The sequence below is a fragment of the Bactrocera latifrons genome, unplaced genomic scaffold (assembly GCF_001853355.1).
Source record: "Bactrocera latifrons isolate USDA-ARS-PBARC rearing strain unplaced genomic scaffold, ASM185335v1 scaffold_54, whole genome shotgun sequence".
NCBI classification, from domain to species: domain Eukaryota; kingdom Metazoa; phylum Arthropoda; class Insecta; order Diptera; family Tephritidae; genus Bactrocera; species Bactrocera latifrons.
Window position 1 is genome coordinate 352054 of NW_017537201.1, and position 26149 is coordinate 378202.

The window sequence follows — 26149 nt, forward strand, 5'->3', positions numbered from 1 at the left end:
TGTAGTTATTACTGGCAAATAATAACCGAAAACTATAAAATTTAATTTTGTACATATAATTCTTTGCTAATTATGTATGTATTTATGCGTATATACATACATATAAACATATGTACACAGCTACCACCTTTCTTCTCAAAATAAAAGCAAACATTACAAAGCATTTAACATACCTTTGTTCACCTTTGTTTTTTGCTTTTATCAGTGTTATTATTATTTTGGATTTTTGTTTTGTTGAGAAAATGCAAACCGGCATTCATTACATTGAGCAGAAACAAAAACAACAGCCACCTGTAAACATTTACTGCTCAGTGCACGTAAGAAGCGACGTGAAAAATATTAGATATAGAGAGAGCATGATCGCATTAATAAATAAAACGAGTGTTTTACTCTTTGTTCAATACATTTTCAAAACTTACCTTTAAGAGCATTTCTCTTTTATTTTGCAATCAAAGTGTAATTAATTATTAAGTTATTTTTAAATTCAAATTTCGAAATTTTTACAGTAAATTCGTTAGTGTTATGAGAAAATATAAATTATTGGTTACTTGTATACGCTGAACAAAGTATATTAAATTTGCCACGAAGTTTGTAATACCCAGGAGAAAACATCGAAGACAATATACTAAGGTTGCCTTTTATATTTAGTGATCCGAAAACTCACAATTTTATTGTAAAGTGTGACATTTTTAATGGCATGCACACTCAGACCTTTTTAACACACGAACGCTATTTAGGTTATTTACAGTAATTTAAAATATTCTCTAGCAAAAAATGGAAAATAATCGCGAACATTTTCGAGCGACTGTTGTTTACAGCTTTCGACGAGGATTTTTGACAATGAAGCAAGTTCGATCAAGAACCAGTGTTTGTGTTTATGGTATGGTGAATTCAATCGAAGTCGTAGATTACTCCAAAACAAATTTCGGGAATGTCGCCCAAAATTGGATTCTACATAGTTTGACAATCGCTCAAAAAAAGGGTCGTGTGGATTAGTCGCAAGAAATGTTAAAGGAGATAAATCGGCAGTTAACAGTATGAGTGTTTCAAGACGAGCCGAATCTAACAAAAGTTGTTCACGCACGAAGCACTTCCAAGCAAAGGGTTGTCCGTTTTTTAGAAAAACCTGGACATGTCGCAACCATGTCATTGGAACAAGGCTGGGAAGCCAACCGCTGAAGACAGATCACTCTTCATCACGACCATGCGAGTTCTCAAATATCGACTGAAATGGATGATGATTGAAATCGAGTTCTTGTAAGGATCTTTTTTTGTTTTTTGGTTTTGTTAACGGTATTATAGCTTCGATGCAACCAAAGTCAACGCCTTTTTGTTTTTATATTAAACCGCCTAAACTCGCGACTCCGCTGGCCTCTTCGTGTTATGTATATAATTAATAATGATTACATTCGTTGAAATTCGATTTTATTATTCCATCAATTTGCAATCGAGGTCGATTAAAATAAGTAGAGGAGCTTCCAACTATTAACTTTAGTCGTACGATTTATTTAACACAAAATAAGTTTCGGCGACTACTTCTTCATGGTATTTTAATTTCTTTCCTGACAACGTTCTATTGAAATCTGAGAATCTTAAAAGGTCGCTGCGGACCAGATGCGGAGAAACAGTGGCTGCGGAAGCGATTCTAAACTCAATTCGTTCTATTTTGCGATCGTATTCATTGGTTTAAGACACAATCGATTGTCTTGATACAGCAGGAATTCTTCTTTTTCGAATTTGTAATTTTTTTCGCGGCACAAACGTTCCGATAAGGTTTTAGAATAGTCGATGTTGGTGTTTTTCAAGTCAGTAGTTGAAGGTTATTCCAAAATATAGGTGCCCAGACTTTGGTACATAACAATTGCGTTTTTCCAAGTTTTGGATTCCGTTTATTGTATGTGGTCCACTTGAGTCATTGTCGAGTGACCACGGGAACGAAATGCTACAGCTTTGTTTTATTTATTGACATATATATGGAATCAAAAAACACGTATTTTGCATTGAACAGCCCCGAACGCTGATAAAAATCATCGTCTCCATGTTATTTCGGCTCGTCTCCTCGAAATCGTTAGTATTATATGGAAATGACATATTCTGTTTTTATTCTGAAGCGATTTGATTATGCTAAAATATTGTGATTTATGTCAGTTGCTGATCGATTTACTACTCTCAAAATTTTGACGAATTGAAAATAACTACAAATCATTTTGTTCAGATTGGTACATAACTATACTTGAGAAGCACCATAATCTGATTACATTGACGGTTTAAGTGCTACTCAATTGTCCTTTCGAAATATAACTTTAACTAACCAGCCATCATTTGAAATCGGACTACAAAAAACCCTTTGTTGCACGTCTTAGATGTTGTCTATATGTCTCTAGCAAAAACTCAAATTAGATAAAATAAACATATTGTTTTATTATAAATTATATTATATATTAAAAGGTATATTATTGCAACATAGCCAATAAGTGCGAATCAACATGCCTTTTATCAGTTTCATCCGGATAAAAAGCAAGCGTTATCACTTGTCTTAAATGCGCTATCAGATAATCTCTATAATCTGCAGAAACTGCTGAGTAATGTTATGTAGATATTTTAATTTATTTTGAACCAATACATACACCAGTGGAAAATTATACGTGCCACGTTATTCAATTCGAAAACCACAAAAACTAAACCAACCAGTTGCACGAGAGCTTGTGAGGTAGTTGTCTATAGTTGCAGTTGTAGTAGTAAATAAGGGGCACATAAATTTAAATAAATTAACTAAGTAAATCCGTTGATCAAACACAACTTGTTGAAATTGTTCTATTTGTATTCATTCGTTGTTGCAGTTGGTCTCACCTACCGATGTATAGTATGTATAGAAGTGATAAGTGCATGATGACAGACCGCGTAGGGAAGTAATGGACTTATGGAAAGGTAAATCAGTTTTAATCAAGTAAATTTTGGAAGTAATTAATAGTAAATTTATTTTATAGAGTTTATAGTTTTAGGAGTTGTTGGCATATCCACGAGAGTAGTTCTTAAATTAGACTTCAAATGAAGTGACGACCATTTTTGTTGGTGAAATTTGCTGTACTTTCAAAGTAGTAGCTACGCTTCTTAAAATTTCAAACTGAAGTTTTTATTAATTAACTATTTTATCAAAAAAATATATAACTTATTATGATTCAGCAAATTTTATCAGTTTAAGTCCCACTTTTAACTTATTTCGATAATTTTTTCCAGACTCGTTGGAATGTTTTATCATAAGTAGTTATTTCCTTGAATGGCAAGCTTCGAATCATGATGAAATACATATTAGGGTTACATACATATTTCTAATATAATAAAAGAAATCCACTTTAGCTTAAGTCGATTTTAACTACTTTAGCATATTGGAAATCAAATTAGTATTTGTAAACGATATCTGAAGGAAAATTCGAAGTGTGAAGTGTTAAAATAACTTTCGCTGAATTGTTTCATAAGAAACAAATTTTCTGATAAAGAAACATATTTAAGAAAATAGTGTATGGGAATTATTCGATTCACAGTTATTTAAAGGATATATCTATTTGCGAATTTTAAGGAGTAGATTTTTTAAGCCAATCTGAAGAGTAAATTTTTCACAAAACACAATTTCCTCTTTTAGGAAGCGGCTCCTTCTGCCTCCCTTCTCCAGAACACTTTCAACTCTAATTTACTTTTTTACATAAAAAATTTGATAAAGTTTCGCAGATCTTTCCAACTGGGTGTTGTGTATTTATATATATACGAAATAGCTAGCAGCTGTAAAATTTGTTTGCTTAGAAATCCCAGTGATGAGAAGAATAAGAAAACTTTACTGCGACGATTTTGAAATTCATAGAAATAGACGTTTTTTCATGTTGCTATCGAATTAAGGGGTTATGTACAGTTAGAAGCACGAAAAAAGCGAATTTTCCTTTTCTGAGAAAACTTTTAATTTTTGTTATCCAAAAATTTGTACACAAATTATGGTATGTTTTAAAGACTTTTAAGTCTTAGTATTAGAAAAAATATTTATTTGGAAAGGAACTACAGCTGATCACGGGAAGATCTTCTCAAAAAAGACGTTTTGCGATAATCACTATATCTCTGAACTGGATCCTCTGAAATAAAAAAACCATAAAGATTTCGTTAAAGTAATGTAAAATCTAATAAAGGAAATCGAAGAAATGAGCAAAATACATTTTTTTTGACAAAATAACAGTTTCTAAAAAAAAAAACGATTTTTGACCAATATTTAAATTGTTCATAAAAGATATTTATCACTGAGATAACATCTTTGTTTAATTACAAAAAAATATATATTGGCTTAGCCGTTTTCAAGTAATGGTGGTCACCGACTTTGAAAACACCATGTTGAAAAAAACTCGTTTAAAGTTTGGCCTTGTACATCCAAGCGCTCTTAAACATTTTTTCAAATTTGTGTGTAACTTCGAAAATATTCACGAGAACGAAATGAAATATTCTGCCTGTTTTCTTAAATATATGTGACCTGGTCTACGAAAAGAGAGCTAACGTGCGAAAACTAGTTTTCTGGGAAACAGCTGTTAAAAAAAAGCATCTCATCTTCCATCCGAATCAGCTAAAAAGTGAAAATTGATTTTTTGACACCTAAGACTCCCTTTCCGTAGACCAGGTCATAAGTAGGTATAAAAAATCGGTTTTTCGAAAATTCTGACCGCTGATTCATAAGTTTATGACCTCTTTGTTCAAAGGTTTATCGAGTACTTTTGAAAAATATAAATGTGTATAAATCAAATAGAAATAGCATTCTTCAAACTTCACTAAATTGACACTTTCAGAAAACGCACTTTAACTAGTTTCCAACTAGTACGACTTTGTACTTAAACGGAATGAGTCCACTACCAAACATACACCAGCACAGCACTATGGTGTAATAGAAAACGACAAATTGATGTAAATTCTGTTTCAACAAATAAAACGCTGGATCGTTGTTGGAAATTGTGTTCAGTACATTGTTGAATCTCGGTGTTGAACGCTGTTCTAAAGCAAAACAAAACATGGCGACGAAAACAGATTGGGAGGCCAATGAGGAGATACAATATTTTCAAGAATATCTACGCATTCCAAGCGTACATCCAGATCCCAATTACGGTACATTTCAAATGTACGATTTGTTGCTTAATATCACCATATGCTTTTGCTTTTCCAGAGCCTTGCGTGGCATTTTTGAGAGAACAAGCCAAACTGCTCGATTTGCCCATACAAGTACATTATCCCGTTAACGAACAGAATCCTGCGGTGATATTGACATGGCAAGGCAAGGAGCCCGCCTTGCCGGCGATCCTGTTACACTCCCACATGGATGTTGTGCCAGTATTTGCGGAGAATTGGACGCACCCGCCGTTCGGCGCTGAAATCGACGATGAAGGACGAATATTTGCACGCGGCACACAAGATATGAAATGTGTGGGCATGCAATATCTGGGCGCAATTCGTGCTCTCAAGCGGAGCGGAGCGAAATTCAAACGCACCATTCACATATCGTTTATCGCAGGTGGGTGTGTATGTATGCGCAAGTGTGTGGGAGAATAGAAAATATCAATTAGAAGTGATACTATGAGAGCGTAGTAAATAGAGACTAATTACATAGATGACGGCTAGCCATTTGTTTTTGTTGTCTAATCTGCTGGATCTAAATCTACAACACTTCCTCCGCAGTTAGCGAGTAATAGACGTACATATAGAGGGTGTTTCGTAAAAGTTTTTCATTTTAAGGGCATTTTGGGGATTATGCGGTTTTGGTGATATTTGGAAAAAATAAGAGAAGTTAACTTCAGTTGCATCGAAGCTATAACATCCTTAGCAAGTGCATTTTTTATGCAATGAAAGAGTATATAAAATATTAATGTTGATGACAACTATATGCTATAGTGATCCGATCTGTACAATTTTTTCGAAGATTGTAGCGATCTCTTTGATAATAATCTCTGCTAAGTTTTGTGAAGATGGCTTACCAAATAAAGAAGTTTTTCATTCAAAGACTTAAGTTTGATCGGTCAGTTTGTATGACAGCTATATGCTATAGTTGTCCGATATCGGTATTATCGATTCCGACAAATAAACAAGGCTCTAAAAAAGCTTCTTAATAATAAAAGATTGGGAGCAGTTCGCATATGACTCAGCTCATATTCCTGARCAGAGTGTAATAAGATTAGTATGTCCTACATTTTTTAATAAATTATGTAAAATCATAAACAAATCAGATTGATTCACAATGTATAAAGAGTTCCTCAGACCTGACCCAATTTATGTGTGAAATCAGAAAACAAAGTAAACATTATAAGAGCTTTGTAAATTAAGTTTTTTCTACACACCCTAAAGTAGTCTCACTCTACTTAAAAATATTAAATTCCAAAAAAAAAAAATTGTTATGCTCCCATTTATAATTGTTATATTTACAGAGCAAAAAACAAAATATTCAGGTATTTATTATTGTTGTATATTTCTATAGAAAATAGTTTTTGTTTTTCGTATGGCATGCATATGTGCATATTTATACAACAGAAGACTGTATACATATGTGCCTACTCAGTAAAGTAATTTAAACCTGACAATAATTTTTCATTTTATACTGTTACGCGTATTGTTGTTATTATGACTACTTTTTTTTTTTTTTTTTTTTTTTTTTTTTTTTTTTTTTTTTTTTTTTTTTTTTTTTTTTTTTTTTTTTTTTTTTTTGGAATTTAATTAAGCTGAAAAGACGTCTAAGGAACATAATTTATGGATAATTTAATTTTATATGCAAAACCATCAATATTTGGAACACCCCTAATTTCATTTTTCTAAACTTGAATTCTTCAACTGTTATCTTTAGCTAATATTTTTTTCTAATTTTCCATTTACACTTTACTCATTTATTCTAAGAAAAATAGTTATATTTTATTTCCACTAGCAAGTTCTAAAAATACATATGTATACCCAAAAATTAAATTCACTCACTACTCTATTTAGATGAGGAAATGGGTGGGCGTTACGGCATGCGGCCCTTCGTGCATACCGCAGCATTCAAAAATTTGAATATTGGATTCTCACTAGACGAGGGTCTGGCATCGCCCACCGAAGTGCTACCTGTTTTCTATGCGGAGCGAAGTGTATGGCGTAAGTATTAAGCACTGTTTTACAGTTATCACAAGAATAACACGAATAACACACGGTTCTAATATAAATACACCTCTCTTAGGTATATATTTTCAGATTTCCGGCACAGCTGGCCATGGTTCGCTACTCTTGAAGAACACAGCGGGTGAGAAACTCAATTATATTGTCAACAAAATGATGTCTATGCGCGCACAGGAGCTACGCAAGTTGGAAAATAATCCGGAATTGACTATTGGTGATGTGACCACAATCAACTTAACGCGTGCTGGCGGMGGAGTACAAAGCAATGTTGTGCCGCCGTTGCTGATGGTCTGCTTCGATGTGCGCTTGGCGATTGATGTGGATCAAATAGAATTTGAAAAGAAGGTAAAGAAACTAAAAGTTATTAAAAAATATTTGTAATATCGTGCTCTCCACTTTTCTACGCACTACTAAGGTTCATCAATGGTGCAACGATGTTGGTGGTGGCATTGAGCTTGAGTATGAGCAAAAACGTCCACGTGTCAACCCAACACCGACAGATAAAAGTAATCCTTTTTGGTTGGCGTTTGAAAGTGCCACCAACGAATTGTAAGTTCAAGTGAAATTGATAATAATTACTTATTTTTACAAAAAACGAATACATTTATACCAGGGGCTTAAAAATATCCAAGCAAATTTTTGCTGGCGGCACCGATAGTCGTTATATAAGAGAAGTTGGCATACCAGCTTTGGGTTTTTCACCTATGAACCACACTCCAGTGTTGTTGCACGATCACGATGAGTTTATAAGAGCAGATACATATTTACGTGGAATTGAGATTTATAAGAAAATTATACCAAAATTAGCTGAAGCTTAAATTTGCTAATTATAATATAAATATATATACATTAGTATATATTTAAAACTTACATTTATATATACCAAAACATTCATTTCATATACATACATATTTGTAAAAATTAAGTAAATAAATATTGAATTTGTTAATTATATTAGTAATATATAAGTGCCATGGTATAAAATATAGTATGTACTCAATTATTTATAAAAGTCTTAGAAAACCCAACCGTCTTGCATATTTACTTCCATATCCGATCGATTCAGACATAGAATTCACACACTTAATTCACTTAAATCGCACTTAGCTACAATATGAGCACTTAAATTACTGATTGGGAAATCGGAAACGGAATTCGCGATTTATTTCCGTGAGCAGCGTACCGAAAGTTATAAATTGTGCCACACTGCCACTAACACAAACAGGCCGCGTATAATCAACGATATAACTTAAACGTTTATTTAAACAATGTTGTGCTCTGAATTTATATTAATTTTCATTATATTTTATATCTTTCTTTACAATTGTTTCGGTTTTGTTTTTTACAAATATTAAAAATTTCTAAATATTCTCTTGTTCTTCTGCATTAATATGAACTATTCACAATAGATGTAAATGTAGAGAGCAATGTTGTATTTAGTGCAGGTATGAAATGGAATTGAAGGAATAGTTTAAAATCATTTTATTTAAAAAAATTTTATTCCACAAAGATTTAAAAATAGCAAAATAAAGTATCAAGAAATGTATTAAACAAATTTTGGTTAATAATATTTAGTTTCATCATTGTAATACCTAAACTTTACAAAAAAAAAACTGTAAAATATAATATATTATTTTGACAAACATCGCTTGATATATTTATAAACAATATTTTGTATTAACATTAAGAACAACGTTTTTAAAATATGTTTATAAATCTATTAAAATAACATTCACAACAACACTTTTGTTAACTTTGATTACAGCGATTGACAATAGCACACGAGCTGGCAGCACCGCACAAACACTCGCTCAAGTTGTACATAAGTAAAGAAAGTGTCAGAATAGCGCGTTGTTATATACACTTTTTTGTCGTCTGCGAAGACGGATTAATTTTGTTACTACGAAGTTAAACCAAATTATTTAAATAATCGAGTGTTTGTTAAAAGCAAATCAATGATTCAAATATAAAGGGTTGGATATTTTACATTACAACAGTTTAAAAATCTTGCTCCAAGCAAGAAAAACGCATTTTTTCCATAATCGGGACGTGAAATCAAAGCGTACGGGCGTCAGATCAGACGGCAGCCAAATTAAGGAACAAAGCTAAAATGGTGTGAAAATATTACCGGAGACCGGGTTTTTAGTGTGCATCGGTCGTTTTTAGCTGAGTGATTTCGTTAATTTTGCGTTTTCATTTTCAAGATTTGTTTTATTTAGATTGTGTTAATTTTAAGGAATCTCTTCGATTTTTCACAATTAATACGTTTCACATATATACCAGTATATAAACAAAAGGCTAAGGTAAGTCTACAAACGTATGAATACTTCCTTATTTACAACTATGCACATATGCATATACATATGTATGCATATTGATATGTTGTATTAGGTAAATATTGCTTGCATATGTAGCAACCGAAAGTCATTTATATTATTTTTACTTCTTTGTTGATTTATTGACGCACTAAGTGCCATTGACCGCTGAAAGTTCTTTGCCACATGCAGATGTTGCTTTTGGTTTGCTTACCAAACAATATTAAAAAACATTAACTTAGTGAAAAATAAATTCTATTAAAAATTATATTGAACAATATTTCAACTAATATTAATGGGATATTAAGCTGCAAACATATTTAATTGCCACCTGCAGTGAGGATCAAACAAAATATTTTTAATATGTCTAGAACTGTTAATATTTTTGTAATACCTAAAAATTTCTAAAATATTAAAATTTATATTCATTTTTTTTTTAAGAACTCATAAATTTAGATATTTTACTTTCACTTGTAGTTATGTCATCAACCGCCAGCAAAAGAAAAGAAATCTACAAGTATTTAGCGCCATGGCCGCTATATTCAATGAATTGGAGTGTTCGGCCCGACAAACGCTTCCGTTTGGCGTTAGGTAGTTTTATAGAGGAGTACAATAACAAGGTGCAAATTATCAGCCTCGATGAAGATACCAGCGAATTTAGTGCTAAGAGGTAATTGAAAAGATGATGTATTTTATTTATATAAGACTAAATTTCTTATTTATTCCACAGCACTTTCGACCATCCATACCCCACGACGAAAATCATGTGGATACCAGATTCCAAGGGAATCTATCCTGACTTACTAGCAACCAGCGGTAATACACTAACGTATTTGTTATGTAACCACTATTTACATATAATTTTTAAATTGCAGGTGACTACTTACGCGTTTGGCGTGCTGGTGAACCCGACACACGACTGGAATGCATACTTAATAACAACAAAAATAGTGATTTCTGCGCACCACTGACATCTTTTGACTGGAATGAAGTAGACCCGAATTTAGTTGGTACCTCATCCATCGATACGACGTGCACAATCTGGGGTCTGGAAACAGGGCAACCCCATGGACGAGTCTATGTATCTGGACATGTTAAAACTCAGTTGATTGCGCACGACAAAGAAGTCTACGACATAGCCTTTTCACGCGCCGGCGGTGGACGCGACATGTTCGCATCGGTGGGCGCCGACGGCTCCGTACGAATGTTTGATCTGCGACATTTAGAACATTCGACCATTATTTATGAGGTAAATGGCAGTACAAACTTTTTTTGTTGTTTTTTGCTTTTGACTTTCATTTATTTCAATTATTGTGATTAGGATCCAACGCATACGGCTTTACTACGTTTAGCATGGAATAAACAGGACCCAAATTATTTGGCCACAGTAGCGATGGATTCATGTGAGGTTATTATTTTAGATGTTCGTGTTCCTTGTACACCAGTTGCAAGACTGAGCAATCATAGAGCGTGCGTTAACGGTATTGCGTGGGCGCCGCACAGGTAATTTTTTGTTGTTTTTATTTCCTGTGAAATAACAATCCCATTGGAAAATGCATACTAATTGATTTTTCCGACAGTTCCTGTCACATATGCACTGCCGGTGATGATCACCAAGCACTGATCTGGGATATTCAACAAATGCCGCGTGCGATTGAAGATCCGATATTAGCGTACACAGCCGCCGAAGGCGAAGTGAATCAAATACAATGGGGCGCGACACAGCCCGATTGGATAGCGATTTGCTATAAGAAAGCATGTGAAATACTGCGTGTCTAGAAGAGGCGTACGTTAGCTTCGAATATACGCATGCGCACATACATACGTCGACGCCTCACATTTTTAACAGCAACAAAACCAACAACAACAACAAACAAAATTTCTGTAGCGCCTCTGACGTTAATTACAAGTATAGTTACTTATAAATATTTTTGAGTTTGACAGTTGCGAACCAAATGTAAACACATCAATCCAGCGGCGTTGTTTTGCAGCTAGACTGTTGTTCATTTTATTCAAATATGTAATTGCCTGTATTTATTTGCTTTAGTTTCTAATACACACATATAACTTTTAAGTTTAACTTAAGCTTAGCAAAAGGAAAAATACACACAAATAAAAATTGGATACTGTTTTTATTTTGCAAAATTCAAATTCTCTTTTTTCACTTTTATTTACACATACACCCACTTACATACATACAAAAAAAAAAGCGTTATGCACATAACGAAAATCGTCATTTGTGAGCTGTTTATATTTTTATATTTGCCAACAAATCCGCCTGTATTTGACAGCTGTCAACTGACCTTTACGCTTGTGCGCTGTCCGTTATTTTTGTTTACGCTGACAAACCGACAACTAACGTATGCAATACTGAATCCCAGTCTGCAACTGATCAATGTATGCCTGTGCTGCAGTCAACAGTGCTGTGCTGTGTGTGTTTGTGTCAGTCAGCGTGTATAAAACTAAACCATTTGTAATTTAACTTTTCATTGCATCTACTGCATTTCATACCGATTACTGCAATTGAAGTACACACTTGATGTAATACATACAGACATCAGATACAGACGACAGTGTCACAAAAGCGTTGAAGCTATAAAAAAAGGAAAAATCTTATAAGCATAAAAAGCGAAGCAGTGGAAAAGTGACTAAACCTAAAATTAGCCTAGCAATACGAACTATACATTTATACATACATACATACATAACATGAGCCAGAGCCACATCAATAGAACTGATTACAACTTACTAAAACTAATTATTACTTACTCGTAAATGCAATAAAAACAGAAAAGCAAAAAAAAAAAAAAAACAAATAGTATATAAATACATATACATATATATATGTATATATAATTCTAATTTTCTTTATATATAGTATCAGCAATGCGAACCGAATCGAACCGTAAAAGTAAATGAACTACACACACACGAAGAAGTAAATAATAACAAAATAAGAGCAAATAAAAATAGGTGCACAGACTAAGTAATAAATATGTAGAGTAACTGAAATTTCAAATGGTACCATTAACAGTAACAAAACATCAACAACAAAAAAAAAAAAAAACATTCAAAATAAAAAGAAATACAATTTAACAATATTTTGCGAGAGAGAAAACAAGATTGTTGCCAAAACCAAATGAGTAAATAAAAATAATAAGCAAAAACACAAGAAACTAAAGACAAAAACAAACAAATCAACAAAAGGATGCAAACAAACTCAAATACACATGACTAGCAACTAAAGACATAGTATAGGAGTGCTCCCTAACAACAACAACAACAACAAAATGAACAACCACCTGCTAAACAAAAAATAAGAGATGTGTATGTAAATTTATAAAAATAAAATGAAAAGTTCATCGAAGTATGTACTATATTTTCGCATATACATTACTTACAAAAGGTTTCGTCAATAAATTTTGAAGTCCAAAGACTGTTATCATTTAAAATAACACAATTTTTTATTTATTTTTTTTAAAGTTGTTGATTATTTCAATTTATATTTTTATTTTATTAAAAAAAAAATTATTTTAATGCAATTTTAATCATTAAATAATATTTTGACTTGTATTTCAAATTGTTTGGTTTGAGGTTTTAAGCTTCATATAAGAAATGTTTTTTTTTTTTTTTGGAAAACGTATTGTTTTTCAGATTTAGTGGAGAAATCATAAAAACAAGTGCGCCTAAAAGATGCAACTTAATCGTCAGCAGCAGCGCTTAAGTTAATTTCGAAAAATATTAAATTCAAAAATATATATTAAGAAATTTAATCAAAAAGTATATATGTATATTTATACCTACATACATATGTACATACCGATGTGATTATACTTTTCAGATTTTAGAAAATTTTGATTTTTTTGCAAATAATTTTTTTTTTTTTAACATTTTAATAAGATTTAACACTATTTTTAACATTTACATTTGTATATGAATCCCTTTTTAAAAGTAATGGAAACTGAATTATAATTATTTTCCAAATTTACATAATTTTTTTTCGACTACCTGAAAATTATAACTTTTTCAGATATACTTTCAAATACAAATTTATATTTACATTATGTAATTAAATATGTTTTTTTTTTTAATTTTGCAATCAAATATAAATACACTGATTAAAAATTATATACAACTATTTTATTATATTTATATTTTTCTCATTTCAAGTAAAAGTTTATATTTGCAATATGTAATTAAATATTTGTTTTTATTTTATTTTGAAAAGCAAAAAAAAATATGACTTTTATGTTGATTCAACGCCAAATATTTTTTTCGAAATTAACTTAGATTTTTTTTTTTCATTTTGAACAGTAAAAATAAATAAAATTCATTGTTTATAAGTTTCGAACTTTAAAAAAATTTTCGAATAAGATGAATTCAAGTTTAATAGAATTCATTAATTAGAAACTATGAGTTTTCTCGATCAAAAGAATAGAGTTCACTATCCTATTGATTTTTGTAAGCAATTAAAAAAAAATATATTGAAAACACTTATTTATTTATTTCAATGATTTTTATGTACATAGTATGTGTGTAGATTCAACGTAAGATTTTTTTTCGAAATTAACCTCGAATTTATTATTGAAGTGACTTTATGTTGATTGAATGCTAAAAACATTTTTTTTTTTTCGAAATAATATGTAAATCTGATTATTGAAGTGATTTTTATGTTGATTCTATGCTAAAAATATTCGGCCATTAGGCAATATTTTCAACCTACAAGCATACATATGTACATATACAAAAATGTATACAAAATAGACATATGCTTATTATTGCAGTTATAAGGTGCTTATGGTACAGAGAGTTTACAATTATTGAAGTAAATAAGAAAAATAAAAATTTGTTCAAAATTTTTATAATTTTTTTTGAATATTATTTGAAGTCCAATATTTGTATATTTTTTGCAACGAAAATATATCATGAATATTTTCTTTACCGTTTTACTACTATTAACTCAAAACAACACGGATACAGTGTCTATTACATGTGTCATAGCATACATTTTGGCGCGCAACCAAACAGAATACATTAGACGGTAGAGTTCATTTGGAAATGTGAGATTTTAGTTGCATATTACGTTTATATACAGTTTTTCATTATTTCTGAAAGCAATTTATTAAAAAAAATCGCAACATTTCAACTTTCGAACAACCTTAATAGGCCACCCGCATAGCCATAACCACAATAAAATACCGAAAAAAATTCTCACGCACATTCTATTTCCATGCATACATACATATATATATATGTAAATTAGTATAACCGCTGTATATATACATACATACATAACTGCAATAAGACATATAGCATAGCCAAGCCATACATACATACGAAGAAACATACTCGTGCATACATAAATTTCGAGTAAAATAAATCACCGAAAAAATTAAATACATATTTATTTTGTATGAAGAAAATTAAATAAAAACAGAACAAAAAATATTAAATTAAATTTAGCATTAAGAAGCAATCGAAATGTAGAAGAGCAGAAGAAGAAGAACACGACAAAATCTAAACAAGATAGGAGAAGATTAACAACTCAAATTCAAAGTTGATTTCAAACGAATATTTTACGCCTTCAGAATATCAGTATGTTAAAGAGATACAGACCTACTTTACATTTTTTACAAAAGCAAACCGAAAACCAAAACAAAAAAAACAAAAACAAAAGCAAAACAAACAAAAATGCAAGAAATAGATGAAATCGATTATTTTTATGAGTATGACTACAAGCAAGAAGCAAAAATAAAAGCAGTGCGAAAAAACAAAAGACAAAAGCAAAAATGAAAATAAAACAAATTACAACAACAACAGTTGAGCATAGGACACATATGTACTTAGAAAGCAGCAAGCAAGATTTGAAATTAATTTTTAATTGCAATTTTTAAAGCAATAATTTATTATATATAACGGATCGATGGCAAGAACAACATTTTTGATTACAAAAACAAAAGCAAAAAAATACAATAAAAGTAAGCAATTAAGCAAAAATTACCAAATAACAAGAACAAGTGCAGCTAAATTTATAATTTTCTAAAGAAAATCACACAAAAAGACACAGACCAATGAAGAAGGGGGTAACAAAACACATGAAAAACGTATATTAAAAACACAAAAAACAAAAAAAACTTATTATATATAGAATTCGCAATACTTTACAGAATCACACACACACATGTGTATATATGTATGTGCAGTCGCATAACAGGACATCAAAAGCAAACTTTGAAATTTTCATTTCGCATACACCCACACCGAAAGGACACCAGGCGCCTCATAAAAGTATGTAAATACATATATAAACTCGTAAAAGGATTTAATATGTAAAAATTATTATGAAATTGCGTAGTTTTCACAATCGCAATGGAAACATACAAACGAACATACATATTTATATAAATACACTGGGTTCCAACAGCGTACACAAACAATTCTCCAAGTACATACATATATATAAAAAATATATATATATATATATAACGGTAGTTGTACGAACACAATTACTCACTGTACTGTAAGAATCTAAAAGCATAAAATCATACAAACCAACAAACATACATACATACATAGAAATGAGTACTACCCTTTCAAGAAATAAAAGAAATGCGATTTTTATTTAAAAATATATATAATAAACCGTTTTTATTTACTAAGTGCGAGCGTAATGTATAGTTCAATCGATGAGCTCCGGCAGATCCGCAAGTTCGTTGCTGCAAATATTTTCTATATCCACGGTTGCCTTTAATTCCGTTTTGCTGCGAAAGAAACATGGCGAAATTAATCTAAAGTTTCGTGGAACCTAAATTGTTAACTGAACACATACATTGTGACAAAAAAGCATGCGAAAATTGTAATTAAATTCCGCGTATCAATATTAGACAAAATTATTTTGCTAAGTTGGTAGGACTGCCCTTAATGAATGGATATTTTGGTTATGAAACGCGTTCTTGCTCGATTCGTCCCGATAAAGTTGAACTATTTTAAAAAAAGAGTACCATACACAGGTCTCTTTGGACATGCTTGATGGTGCGAATTCCGATCCCACATTCATGGAGAGCATTATAATTGCCGAAGAGACATAGGTTTATCAGTTTGACATGTAAACAAGTCAATTATCATCGGAAAAGGGAAAAAGCCGAAATTAAAAAACAAAAAAAAAAAAAAAACACTCAAAAATCACGGTGATGATCATAGGTTTTTTCAATATTACTGCTTTGGTGCATTTTGAATTTATTCCGGAGGGATAGACGGTCAATAAGGAGTTCTATTGAGGACTTTACGAGAGAACATTCGTCCAAAATGGTCGGAATTGTGGAACAAAAATTCAGAGATTTTACATGATAATCGCATCGAACCATGTTTGTGACCGAATTTAAAGCCAAAAACGCAATAAAAACCATACACCAACCACCGTATTCACCATATTTGGCTCCGTGTGATTTTTTCTTGTTCCTTAAACTGAAATGGTCGCTCCGTGGAACCCGTTTTCAGTCGATCGAGCTAAAGGCCATCCCAAAAAGCCGACAAAATAAATCTTGATAAACATTTTGCGGTCACCTTTTTGTACCATATTTAAACTACAAATTAATGTAAATGGGAAGTAATGTCTTGAAGTCTGGAAAATTATATTTCCTTTTACTAGAGTATCAACACAAGTAGCAAGCATTGTGTTGGATGCGAAGACCTCTGCCAAACATGTCGTAGACCAGCTGGATGGGCGATGAAAATAGTCCGTTATTTGCGTTACACAAGCTGATCAGAATTGACTCGTACTACATTTCTTCTGTATTGAAATTTGGATTAAACGTTGGAATGCTTGTATTGGCTCGAGAGTAAGTTTCTGTGTCTCGTGAAACTCCTGCAGTACAAAATTTTAGCGTTGAAGTATTAAAGATACATTCTTGAAAGTTGTAACAGTTGTAGTAATTATTGGAGAGGGATAAATAGTAAACGGTTGAACGTCGTTCTTAATTGACAGCTGGTGTTCTACTAATATATGGATCGCAAGAGATCTAGTGATCTCTTTATCCCCTTGTTTTGGGGGTTTTTACAGGCCATTGCATTATTGGCGTCCACGCAGTCAGGCTGAAAATCATATTAGACGTCATCTGCAGAAGCTGTACGGAAGAAAATGAAGTGGAAACAACTCAACTCTTCCTCATATAGTAGTATACGTGGGATCCTTGATCAGCCATCTAACCTAACCATACCTAACCCTGATCCGTTGATTGCGCATTAAAAAACGAACTTGACTAAACTTTAGTTCACAAAAGACTCCAAATGGGGCACAGAATAAATAACTGCAAAAAAAGGTAGAACTAAACTATTATATCAATTACCTATTATTTTCCTGGGGCTTTGTATTAACGGTCTTTTTATCTGTAAATAAAAATTAATAAATTATTATTCAAAATTTGAAACTCAAAAAAGTTATACGTCTAAACTTAATATGTCATAAGCTCTAAGCATTTAAAGCCGGCCGATATCTACCGAATTCTTGAAGATAAGAAAGCTGTAGTCTGAATAAAGGAACTATTATATTCGAATAATGAGTGCTTGAAGATCAACTAATATCTTTAAAAATATTGCTTTAAAATACAATACTTAACTGTCCCTGGGAACTATTAATATATAGTATATGTATGCCTAAAGAATTTTACCTGTCGTCTTAGATCGCAGTGTGAGTATCTCTCTAGCGTGCAACTTTGGCATGGTTACAAGCAAATAACCAGTTATCTGCGAACGCTTGACGCTCGCCTCGGTTATATTAATCTCCTCCGAGAATGACATTTGGAAAATTTTCCCCTTCACTGTAACCCGCACGTAGTTCGACTCGACATCCACTTGAATCTGTGATGTGTCCAAATATCTGCAAAAGAAATTAGATAATTTAAACCAATATAGTAAGGCAATTGTTAAATGAGACACTAACTTGTAAACTCCGAGCTCCAGTATGTACTCATTGCATTCGTCCTTCAAATTAAAAGGCAATTTCGGTTGATTAAGATTATAGGGCCGACCGCAGGGCGCAAAGAGTGTTAGGGGACGGCGCACTGGCTTTTTCTCCTCCGCCGCCTTATTCTTCTCTCGTCCCAATTTATGATATTTGGCAATATCCATGCGTGTCTCGGGGCAATGCTCACTTTTGGTGTCCCAAAACTTTTTCAAACGACTGTCTTCATCGTCGATTTGCGCCATTTCGCTTTCCAATTGCGCTTTCTTCTCGGCCACACGCAATTTTTGCTCGTCCCGTTGCATGAAATAATCAGCTTGCTTCTGTACAATAACAGCACGATAGACGCAGAGGGACTTTTGCGCCTGCAACTTTTCGGAGATTTTGATCTCCTCACAATCCAATCGATTCAACTGCGGCAGCGTGGCCATCACGTAATCTCTATAGTGTGGATAGTCACAACACGGATTGCCAGTGAGTATGAGCTCGCGTAGATTGTAGTTGCCTTTCAGGCACTCGATCGATGTGAGCTCGCCAATGAAATTCAAAGTTAAATCTAATTTGTTGAGCGCCTCGAGTGCCTCGAGATTTTCGACACGTTCTATATTATTTATGGCCAAGTTTAAATATTCTAGTTTCTTCAATTTGTGCAGATTCTCGATTTTGGCAATGAGGTTCGATTGTAGCAGCAAAATCTTCAGTTCGCGACTCCAATTCTGCAAATGTTCGATACGCTCAATGTCTTCCTGATGCAGCGAGAGCTCTTCCAGTGTGCTGATGAGGCATTCATTATGCTCGGATTTCTTGCGCACCAATTCTTCTGTGACTGCCGTGTTATATGTGACATTTTTAGTACCGTTATTGTGACAAATTGGTTTTTTTGAACTTACTCTGAACCATTGCTGCGAAAAGTTGCCGACTTCACTTAAGTTTTGATAAAATGATGTTTGCATAAAGAACTTTTCACTTCAAAACGACGAATATGAAGGAGTTGACGTTGCCTTGACAACAAGAAAATAATAATTTTTAACCCTTACATAACCTTACAATATTGTTGAGTACTGCAGCTTGTTGTGTTTCAGGAGTACTCCGGCTCCATTTTGTTACATTGTCCTTAAAATCGATATCTTGACAAAAGAGAAGGTTGGGGGTTGGGATTAGTCATATATGACTGATCTGATTTGTAGATCGCTTTATATCAATTTTTTTTAAGCCGTATAGTCTGTGTAGATAGCACTTCAAATAAATTTTCAAATTGAACGATTTGAAAACTGTCACGTAAAAGTTTTATTTTTTTTTTCTAGTCACTAAATGAGGAAGGTAATTGGAAAGTAATTTGCAGGTGTTTTGTTGTTTTAGACTCCCTGTACGTTCGCTACGATAGTTGAATTGGAGGCTTATCTCTACGCACCGACTCATGACAAAGGCTTCTGCTTGTATGCTTGAATGCTCGGAATACTTCCCAAGGGTAAGCAGAGTTTGGTGCGTGCGACTCGTGCACCAATTCTCTTTGACGTTTTCGAGCCAACGGTAAACCACTCGATGGTACTATCCCAGTAGCTCGAAAGTGAAATCCAAGTGACCTTGAACTTCTGGGTAAAGTTAATCCTTTTGGTAATGCTGTCCCTTGGGAAAAGAGCCAATAGTATTACACCACTTAATTCCTTCGTCCGCTGGGAGTGTAAGCTTGGGAAATATCTTTGCTAACGGTTCAATAAAAAACGATATTGGAGTTTTGTCGGCTTTGAGAATACAGATATACAATATTTAACTTTGATAGTCATGAGTGGTAATGAAAAGGATACTGTCGTTAAGAATACCTTTGACTAAGGAAATATAACGAAGGGATATACATATGTACTATATATCGTTGTTTTGTCGGACACTAATTGTCAAAGTTGTATGGATAAGGGTGAGGTGGAAACAATCAGTCACGTTCTCCTCCTCTCCAAGCCTACGGTTGAAACATCTCGATAGACTTACACATTTTTAATCGTCTTAACAAATTTTTGATGGGCTCAAACTGCATTGTAGATTTGTCAGAGTCATACGATTCATTACATAGAAATTTTCGGTACTAATGGGTTTTTCAATAGGGATACTACAAAAGTAGACCGATAGGGACAGCAAACGACGCCACATTTTTCACATCTGTTTGAAATTTCTCTTCAGTAAGGATTGCATTTCATCATGAAAAGATATACAATCTAACAACGAGTCGAAATTATTAAAGTTTACTCCCGAAATTCGGAGTCAGTAGCCTCAACTTAGAATCGTCAGATCGACAATTGAGAGTCTTGGGAAAAGTGTTGAGAATTTGGTTGCCGCTAACGCATCAATTGAGGAAGATCCAAATCAGTCGTTCCCAAGCGTTGAGCATCGCTGTGCCGTTTTCATCGAAAAACCATTTTCAGCGATTCTATGGTCTATGCCAATAAGCCAGCGACGATTGATGAACTTCGTAGGAGTATCGAACGTGAAATTGCAGCAGTAGCAGCCGATTTTTGCTGGAAAACCGTCGAAAATTGGCTTCAGCGTTTGGGCTTCTGCAAGCGTACCCGTGGTAGCCATGCAAATGAAATCGAGTTCCATACATAATGGCATCGAATATACTTTCACAGGAATAAAGATTCCATTGATTGTAGCGCTCTTATTGGAAAACCCGTTACAACGAATCGACGTTCTAAGCTGTCCTAGTAAGATCCCTTTTAGGCTCCACTTAACTAAGGAGTAAACTTGTGCTTAGAATTGCCGTTTTGAAGAAATCTATATGAAATACTTTCAAAATTTCGCATATCAGTGTTTATAATGTGAGCTGTGTACTGCCGTATAAGTTCAGTGAATTTGAAGTAATTCTTAACTGATACACAAACATATGTATGTAGTTGTAAATTAGGTGTAGGTCGAATAATTTGTACTCGTAGACTACAGTTCTATTTACAAATTGACATATCCGCCAACAACAGGTTTGATATGCACAAATACATATGTATGTGTAAGCCCGCGCAGAGGCAATCAAAAACAAATATTTATATTCGTATTTACATATAAACACAATTTGTCTTAATATGTTTGTGTTTATGTTGTTGGTTTTGAATGTTTTGCATTCATTTAATTCGATTCCGGAGTTTATTACAGTTCGATGAACGCGTAAAAAGAAAGCAATGCGTGTTTGTGCTTTGGCAACTCTGTTCTAAATTAATTCGCAATCAAGTGCTAGTAAGAAGCCTACCAATATCAAGATGAAAAGTTATAAAGATAATAGCGCAATTGAGGAAAATTACTACACACTATCGCCAGCATGGACAGCCACAACGACGATATCTTACGCCCACTTTCCGCGGACGAATTCAAAGAGTTACTACAATTATATCGTGTTAAATATGGCGAGCAAAACTTCCATTACCTGTTGATGTACAATCAGAATAAATGGAATGAGCAGCTGAAGAATTTGAATTGTAAGGTCAAAATTGGCGAGGCCGACGAATGGCTATCTTTCCGGAAATACTTTTATACCTACCGAAATGGTGATTTTAAGAAATATGGCACCTATGTCAGTCTGCACTATGATATTGTAAGTATGAGCATATGTTTTCAAATATTTTTAGTAAATTTATAGCAAACTCGCAGATGCAAAGTGTCTCATTTCATTCGTGGGAGCCAAGTCAGACGGAAATATTGAAATGTTTGCGTGAAACTAAATTGATCAAATGGCGCGAGGGGCCGTTATTAACAAATGTTGATCTTGAATTCTGTGACGAGGTGAAAAAGATTGCCTTAGCTAACGGCGCAAGTGTGCAACGCGCACGATTATGTATATTTTTAATATTGGAGCATGAAAAGGCCGCCATTCCTGCTTTGGAGAGGTGAGTAAAATGCATTTTATACAAAATATTTTTATAAAATTATCTCTATCATAAGCTTAAAAGACGGTTACACTGTTAAAAATCTGAACGCCAATAATGCGTCGCTCGTGCATGAGGTGTGGCCCAATAAGAAGGAAGGCTCATTGGCGTATGTGAGCGGTCTAATCGCCTTAAATCAGACAGCGGGTATTTATAGAGATAGTGACGGTGAATTGGTGGCATGGGCTTTTCAAAATGATTTCTCTGGTTTGGGGTAAGCTTGCTTTCATATCTTTATATATTTATTAATAATAATTATTATTTATTATTCAGCATACTACAAGTTCTGCCAATGGAACAAAGGAAGGGCTTTGGGGTTTTCTTGGCAGCATATTTATGCAAACAAGTGACGACTGTGGAGAAAGTGGATTTATCAGCTTGGATTGTAAGTGAAAATTTCAAATCTAAAGCGCTGTTGGAAAAAATCGGCTTTCAGGCAGTGGCTAAGGCAGAGTGGATACAATTGAACAAAATTTAGATAATCAAAAATTTGTAGAACGAGATAAAGTAAAAGTATATGGAGTATAAAAGAAAAAATTTAAATTTTTTGACCATTAATTAACATAAAAAAAATAATAAAAAATATCTAACGAAGCATATTTTTAACTTCAATATTAAATTTTACCCTGAAATGTTAATACTAAAAATTCAAAATATTGTTTAGTTTTATATTAGGCTTTTTTGCAAATTATATTTAATTAAATATATTTTTAATAACGAACTTTTTCGAAAATTTCGTATATAACCTCACTTTTTTTCAGCACTTACAAATCAAAACACGTACCAAAGAAATAGACTAAAATTATTAATCTTGTAATAGTGTATTTGAGAAAATGAAAATAAATAAAAAATTGAATAAATAAAAGTCATGATAACGTATCCTTTTTTTTACTTCATTACCGCGTCACTTAGTTTTATTGCTTGATGTAGTTTTCACATACAATTTGCTAACGAAAACTAATGTTAGTATAAATTCATACAAATTAACCCTGTTTTACAGACATACAGACTTACAGACATACATATGTATGTATTTTATTTATTTACATGCTACAAATCTCGCTGGGAAAAGTTATTATTTATATACATATAATTAGTTATTATTGCATTACTATTACATACGCATACCATGTCTTTACTTCTGTGTCGCGACTTTATTTTCCTGGAGTAAGTTGTAAAAAAATACTATATTTACACAGCTGAACAATTTGGTCTGTATTCTTCTCTTTTATAATATGAGTCAACAAAAAAATATTGTCTATCTAACTACGCTTCGCTTAACGGTATTATCACTTATAGCTACTAAACAAATATATATTTTCATAAATTAAACAAAAAGTAAACGTGTCGCCGTACTGCCATTTGGAAATATATTCCCATTCGTTAGTAAACTATTTGTTGGTATTGTATTAGTATTTGTGAACGGTTTTTCACCACGTTTGTTAGCGAAACCATTTGGGTTACTTGTCGTTGCACCCTGATAATAAGGGTCAAAATTTCTGTTGAGTGGTTCGTATTTAATACGATGATTTTGGGTTAGAGGTAATACCGTCTCAGACTTCCGTGTTATTTGTTTGGCCTGCAAATAAAATTTGATGTAAAATTAAGTATGCTAAAAGGCAAATAAACATGTTAATGCGGCAATTACCCGATTATAACATAATACGCCGCATATTGCCAAAGTCATGCCCACGCAGTTTAACCACGTTACGGGATTCCCTAGAATGAATAGCGATACAGCTATCACAAAAATACGCTTTGACGCGCTCGCAACTGCATAAGTCAATGGCGAAACTAGTGAAAGCACATTAAAAGCTATAACATTTTGTAACCAATTCAAAACACCATCAGTGAATAGCAAAGCAATCACGCGATAATCGAAACTGGTCTAAAATTAAAAAATCACATATTTTATTGTAAATTTTGTTAAAAAACTTTATGTTTTAAATTACTCACAATAGCAGGATGTTGTATGACTTTAAAACTGTCCACAAATATCCAAATTGGTAAGAACATAATCAAAGCCAATTTGCCCAACAACTGTAGAAGACGCAGATGATGCATTCCGGTATCCTTAAGCACCTGTAAAATATGTGAGTATATATCGACTTAAAAAAAAAATTTTTTTAAATAAATACCTTTTTAGAGAAGATGTTCTGCAATGAAAAACCCATCGTCGATATGAGCGCACTTATTAAGCCAACCATGTCGAATGAAATCTCGGTTAAGGTAGCTATTGCAACACCTGTTATAATTGGCACCAAGCTGAGGTAAACGAGAGTAGGTTGCTTTTCACGAAACAGCAAACGTGTCAAGATTACAGTAAACAGCGGCATTGTCGCTTTGACTATAAAATATATGTTTTAATACAATAACATGCGGCGCTTTTTAATAAATTTAATTATGTAAGTAATATAAAATTTAGACAAGTTGAACAACTGTTATGATTTTTTTTTTAGAAATAAAAACTTTTTGGAAAGAAATCCGTACTTAAATTATAACAATTTTAGTTTTCGGATGCAGAGTATAATCAGGCGCCAAGTTTGAGTTTTAGTAAAAAAAAATATATATATATATTATATATAAAATACTTGCCAGACACATCTACAAAATCAAATTTTCTTTAAGTAATTACTTCACATTTAAAGTTTATCATTTAAAATCACTTAACATGCGAACTACACATATTTTTAATAAACAACGAGATAAAAAACAATTACTTTTTTGTACACGCTTACCACGTCAAAGATAATAGGTAAACGTGTCAATAAATGATATCTTGCAACAATTATTATTAGCTGCGTGCAAATATTTCCATTTATTTACTTACCTGTGTGAGCATAGGAAACTGGCACTTTCCATAGAGAAATATGTGATGTGACCGATGCAAGAAACTTTCCCAATGCTAGTGGAATAATCAAACGCCAATAATATCCTCTAGAAATATTTTGATACTTTCGTATGCGCCACAGATTGAAGAAAGGTCCACTATACAAAGCTATACTACACAGTTGCACCATTGTCACCGTCATAGGAAATGGGAACTCGTTTAACACCATTTTTCCGATGACGTTGTTGCTTGAGGAAATCACATACCACAGCACACATAGCGTTAAAACAGCCAGGACATGTCTGGTGGACTCAGTTTGTAATCGGTTCCGCATCTTTGTCCACTAAGCTACGTAATCACTCACACGTCGTATCAAGTGCAGCCTTCTACAGCTGTTTACTTTAATAAAAAGTTCTATAATTTTTACCACATCCCTTTAAATTAAGGGAAAATACGTACGGGAACTACAACAAACCGACTTTTTGGCAGATTGTTTTACTTATTACGTTGAAAAAATGAGAAGAGAGACATTGCAAAATGTCTGATATAGAGTTACCAGGTCTTGTTATTGGCGCTATTTCCGTGTACAAAATTAAATAGCGGTAAATACAATATTTTAGCATGAACTGTTGCATATCCTGTCAATTTAAATTGCTTCCGGAACTCCCTGGTCTTACATGTAATTTGAATAATGGCATGTTTCGTATTATTTTCTTCTGATTTTGCTGCCATTTGTAACAGTGAGATATACAGACTTTTCCACAAGAAACCATCGACTTCTGTCATGTACATATATTATAATCCCTCAATTATCTTTTGTTATTCGGTAGAAATTTAATCTGGCAATTATTTTAGTATATTTGTCACATTGATTGTCAAACACAATTTGCTAACTACACTTTGATTTCCAAATATCTTCCAAGATTTTACGGACTGACATTAACTTATAAAATTTAAAAAAAAAGTTATCACAAACATCGTG

General features: G+C 32.9%; 5 protein-coding genes across 5 annotated transcripts; 3 read left to right on the forward strand and 2 right to left on the reverse strand.

Moving 5' to 3' along the window:
- Positions 1 to 4974: 4974 nt before the first annotated feature.
- LOC108974208 (aminoacylase-1B) lies at positions 4975 to 8041 on the forward strand. Its single transcript, XM_018941911.1, has 6 exons — positions 4975 to 5130; positions 5189 to 5533; positions 6991 to 7137; positions 7220 to 7503; positions 7574 to 7707; positions 7772 to 8041. Exons 1-6 carry the CDS (start codon positions 5037 to 5039, stop codon positions 7974 to 7976), a joined length of 1209 nt encoding a protein of 402 aa, XP_018797456.1. The 5' UTR covers positions 4975 to 5036; the 3' UTR covers positions 7977 to 8041.
- Positions 8042 to 9001: 960 nt separating this feature from the next.
- Positions 9002 to 11624, forward strand: LOC108974200 (DDB1- and CUL4-associated factor 7). The gene is made up of 6 exons (XM_018941902.1): positions 9002 to 9461; positions 9951 to 10143; positions 10204 to 10289; positions 10349 to 10722; positions 10795 to 10976; positions 11054 to 11624. Exons 2-6 carry the CDS (start codon positions 9953 to 9955, stop codon positions 11250 to 11252), a joined length of 1032 nt encoding a protein of 343 aa, XP_018797447.1. The 5' UTR covers positions 9002 to 9461; positions 9951 to 9952; the 3' UTR covers positions 11253 to 11624.
- A 4450-nt stretch (positions 11625 to 16074) lies between these two features.
- On the reverse strand, positions 16075 to 19642 carry LOC108974211 (protein tilB). Its single transcript, XM_018941916.1, has 5 exons — positions 19323 to 19642; positions 18412 to 19258; positions 18140 to 18348; positions 17819 to 17858; positions 16075 to 16234 (listed from the first exon to the last, which is right to left on the reverse strand). Exons 1-5 carry the CDS (start codon positions 19330 to 19332, stop codon positions 16153 to 16155), a joined length of 1188 nt encoding a protein of 395 aa, XP_018797461.1. The 5' UTR covers positions 19333 to 19642; the 3' UTR covers positions 16075 to 16152.
- Positions 19643 to 21571: 1929 nt separating this feature from the next.
- LOC108974220 lies at positions 21572 to 22878 on the forward strand. Its single transcript, XM_018941928.1, has 4 exons — positions 21572 to 22006; positions 22063 to 22298; positions 22354 to 22551; positions 22611 to 22878. The coding sequence occupies exons 1-4, from the start codon at positions 21734 to 21736 to the stop codon at positions 22813 to 22815; spliced, it is 912 nt and encodes a 303-aa protein (XP_018797473.1). The 5' UTR covers positions 21572 to 21733; the 3' UTR covers positions 22816 to 22878.
- A 340-nt stretch (positions 22879 to 23218) lies between these two features.
- Positions 23219 to 25659, reverse strand: LOC108974235 (solute carrier family 35 member E1 homolog). The gene is made up of 5 exons (XM_018941944.1): positions 25168 to 25659; positions 24476 to 24684; positions 24294 to 24419; positions 23986 to 24225; positions 23219 to 23916 (listed from the first exon to the last, which is right to left on the reverse strand). Exons 1-5 carry the CDS (start codon positions 25499 to 25501, stop codon positions 23665 to 23667), a joined length of 1161 nt encoding a protein of 386 aa, XP_018797489.1. The 5' UTR covers positions 25502 to 25659; the 3' UTR covers positions 23219 to 23664.
- Positions 25660 to 26149: the final 490 nt, after the last annotated feature.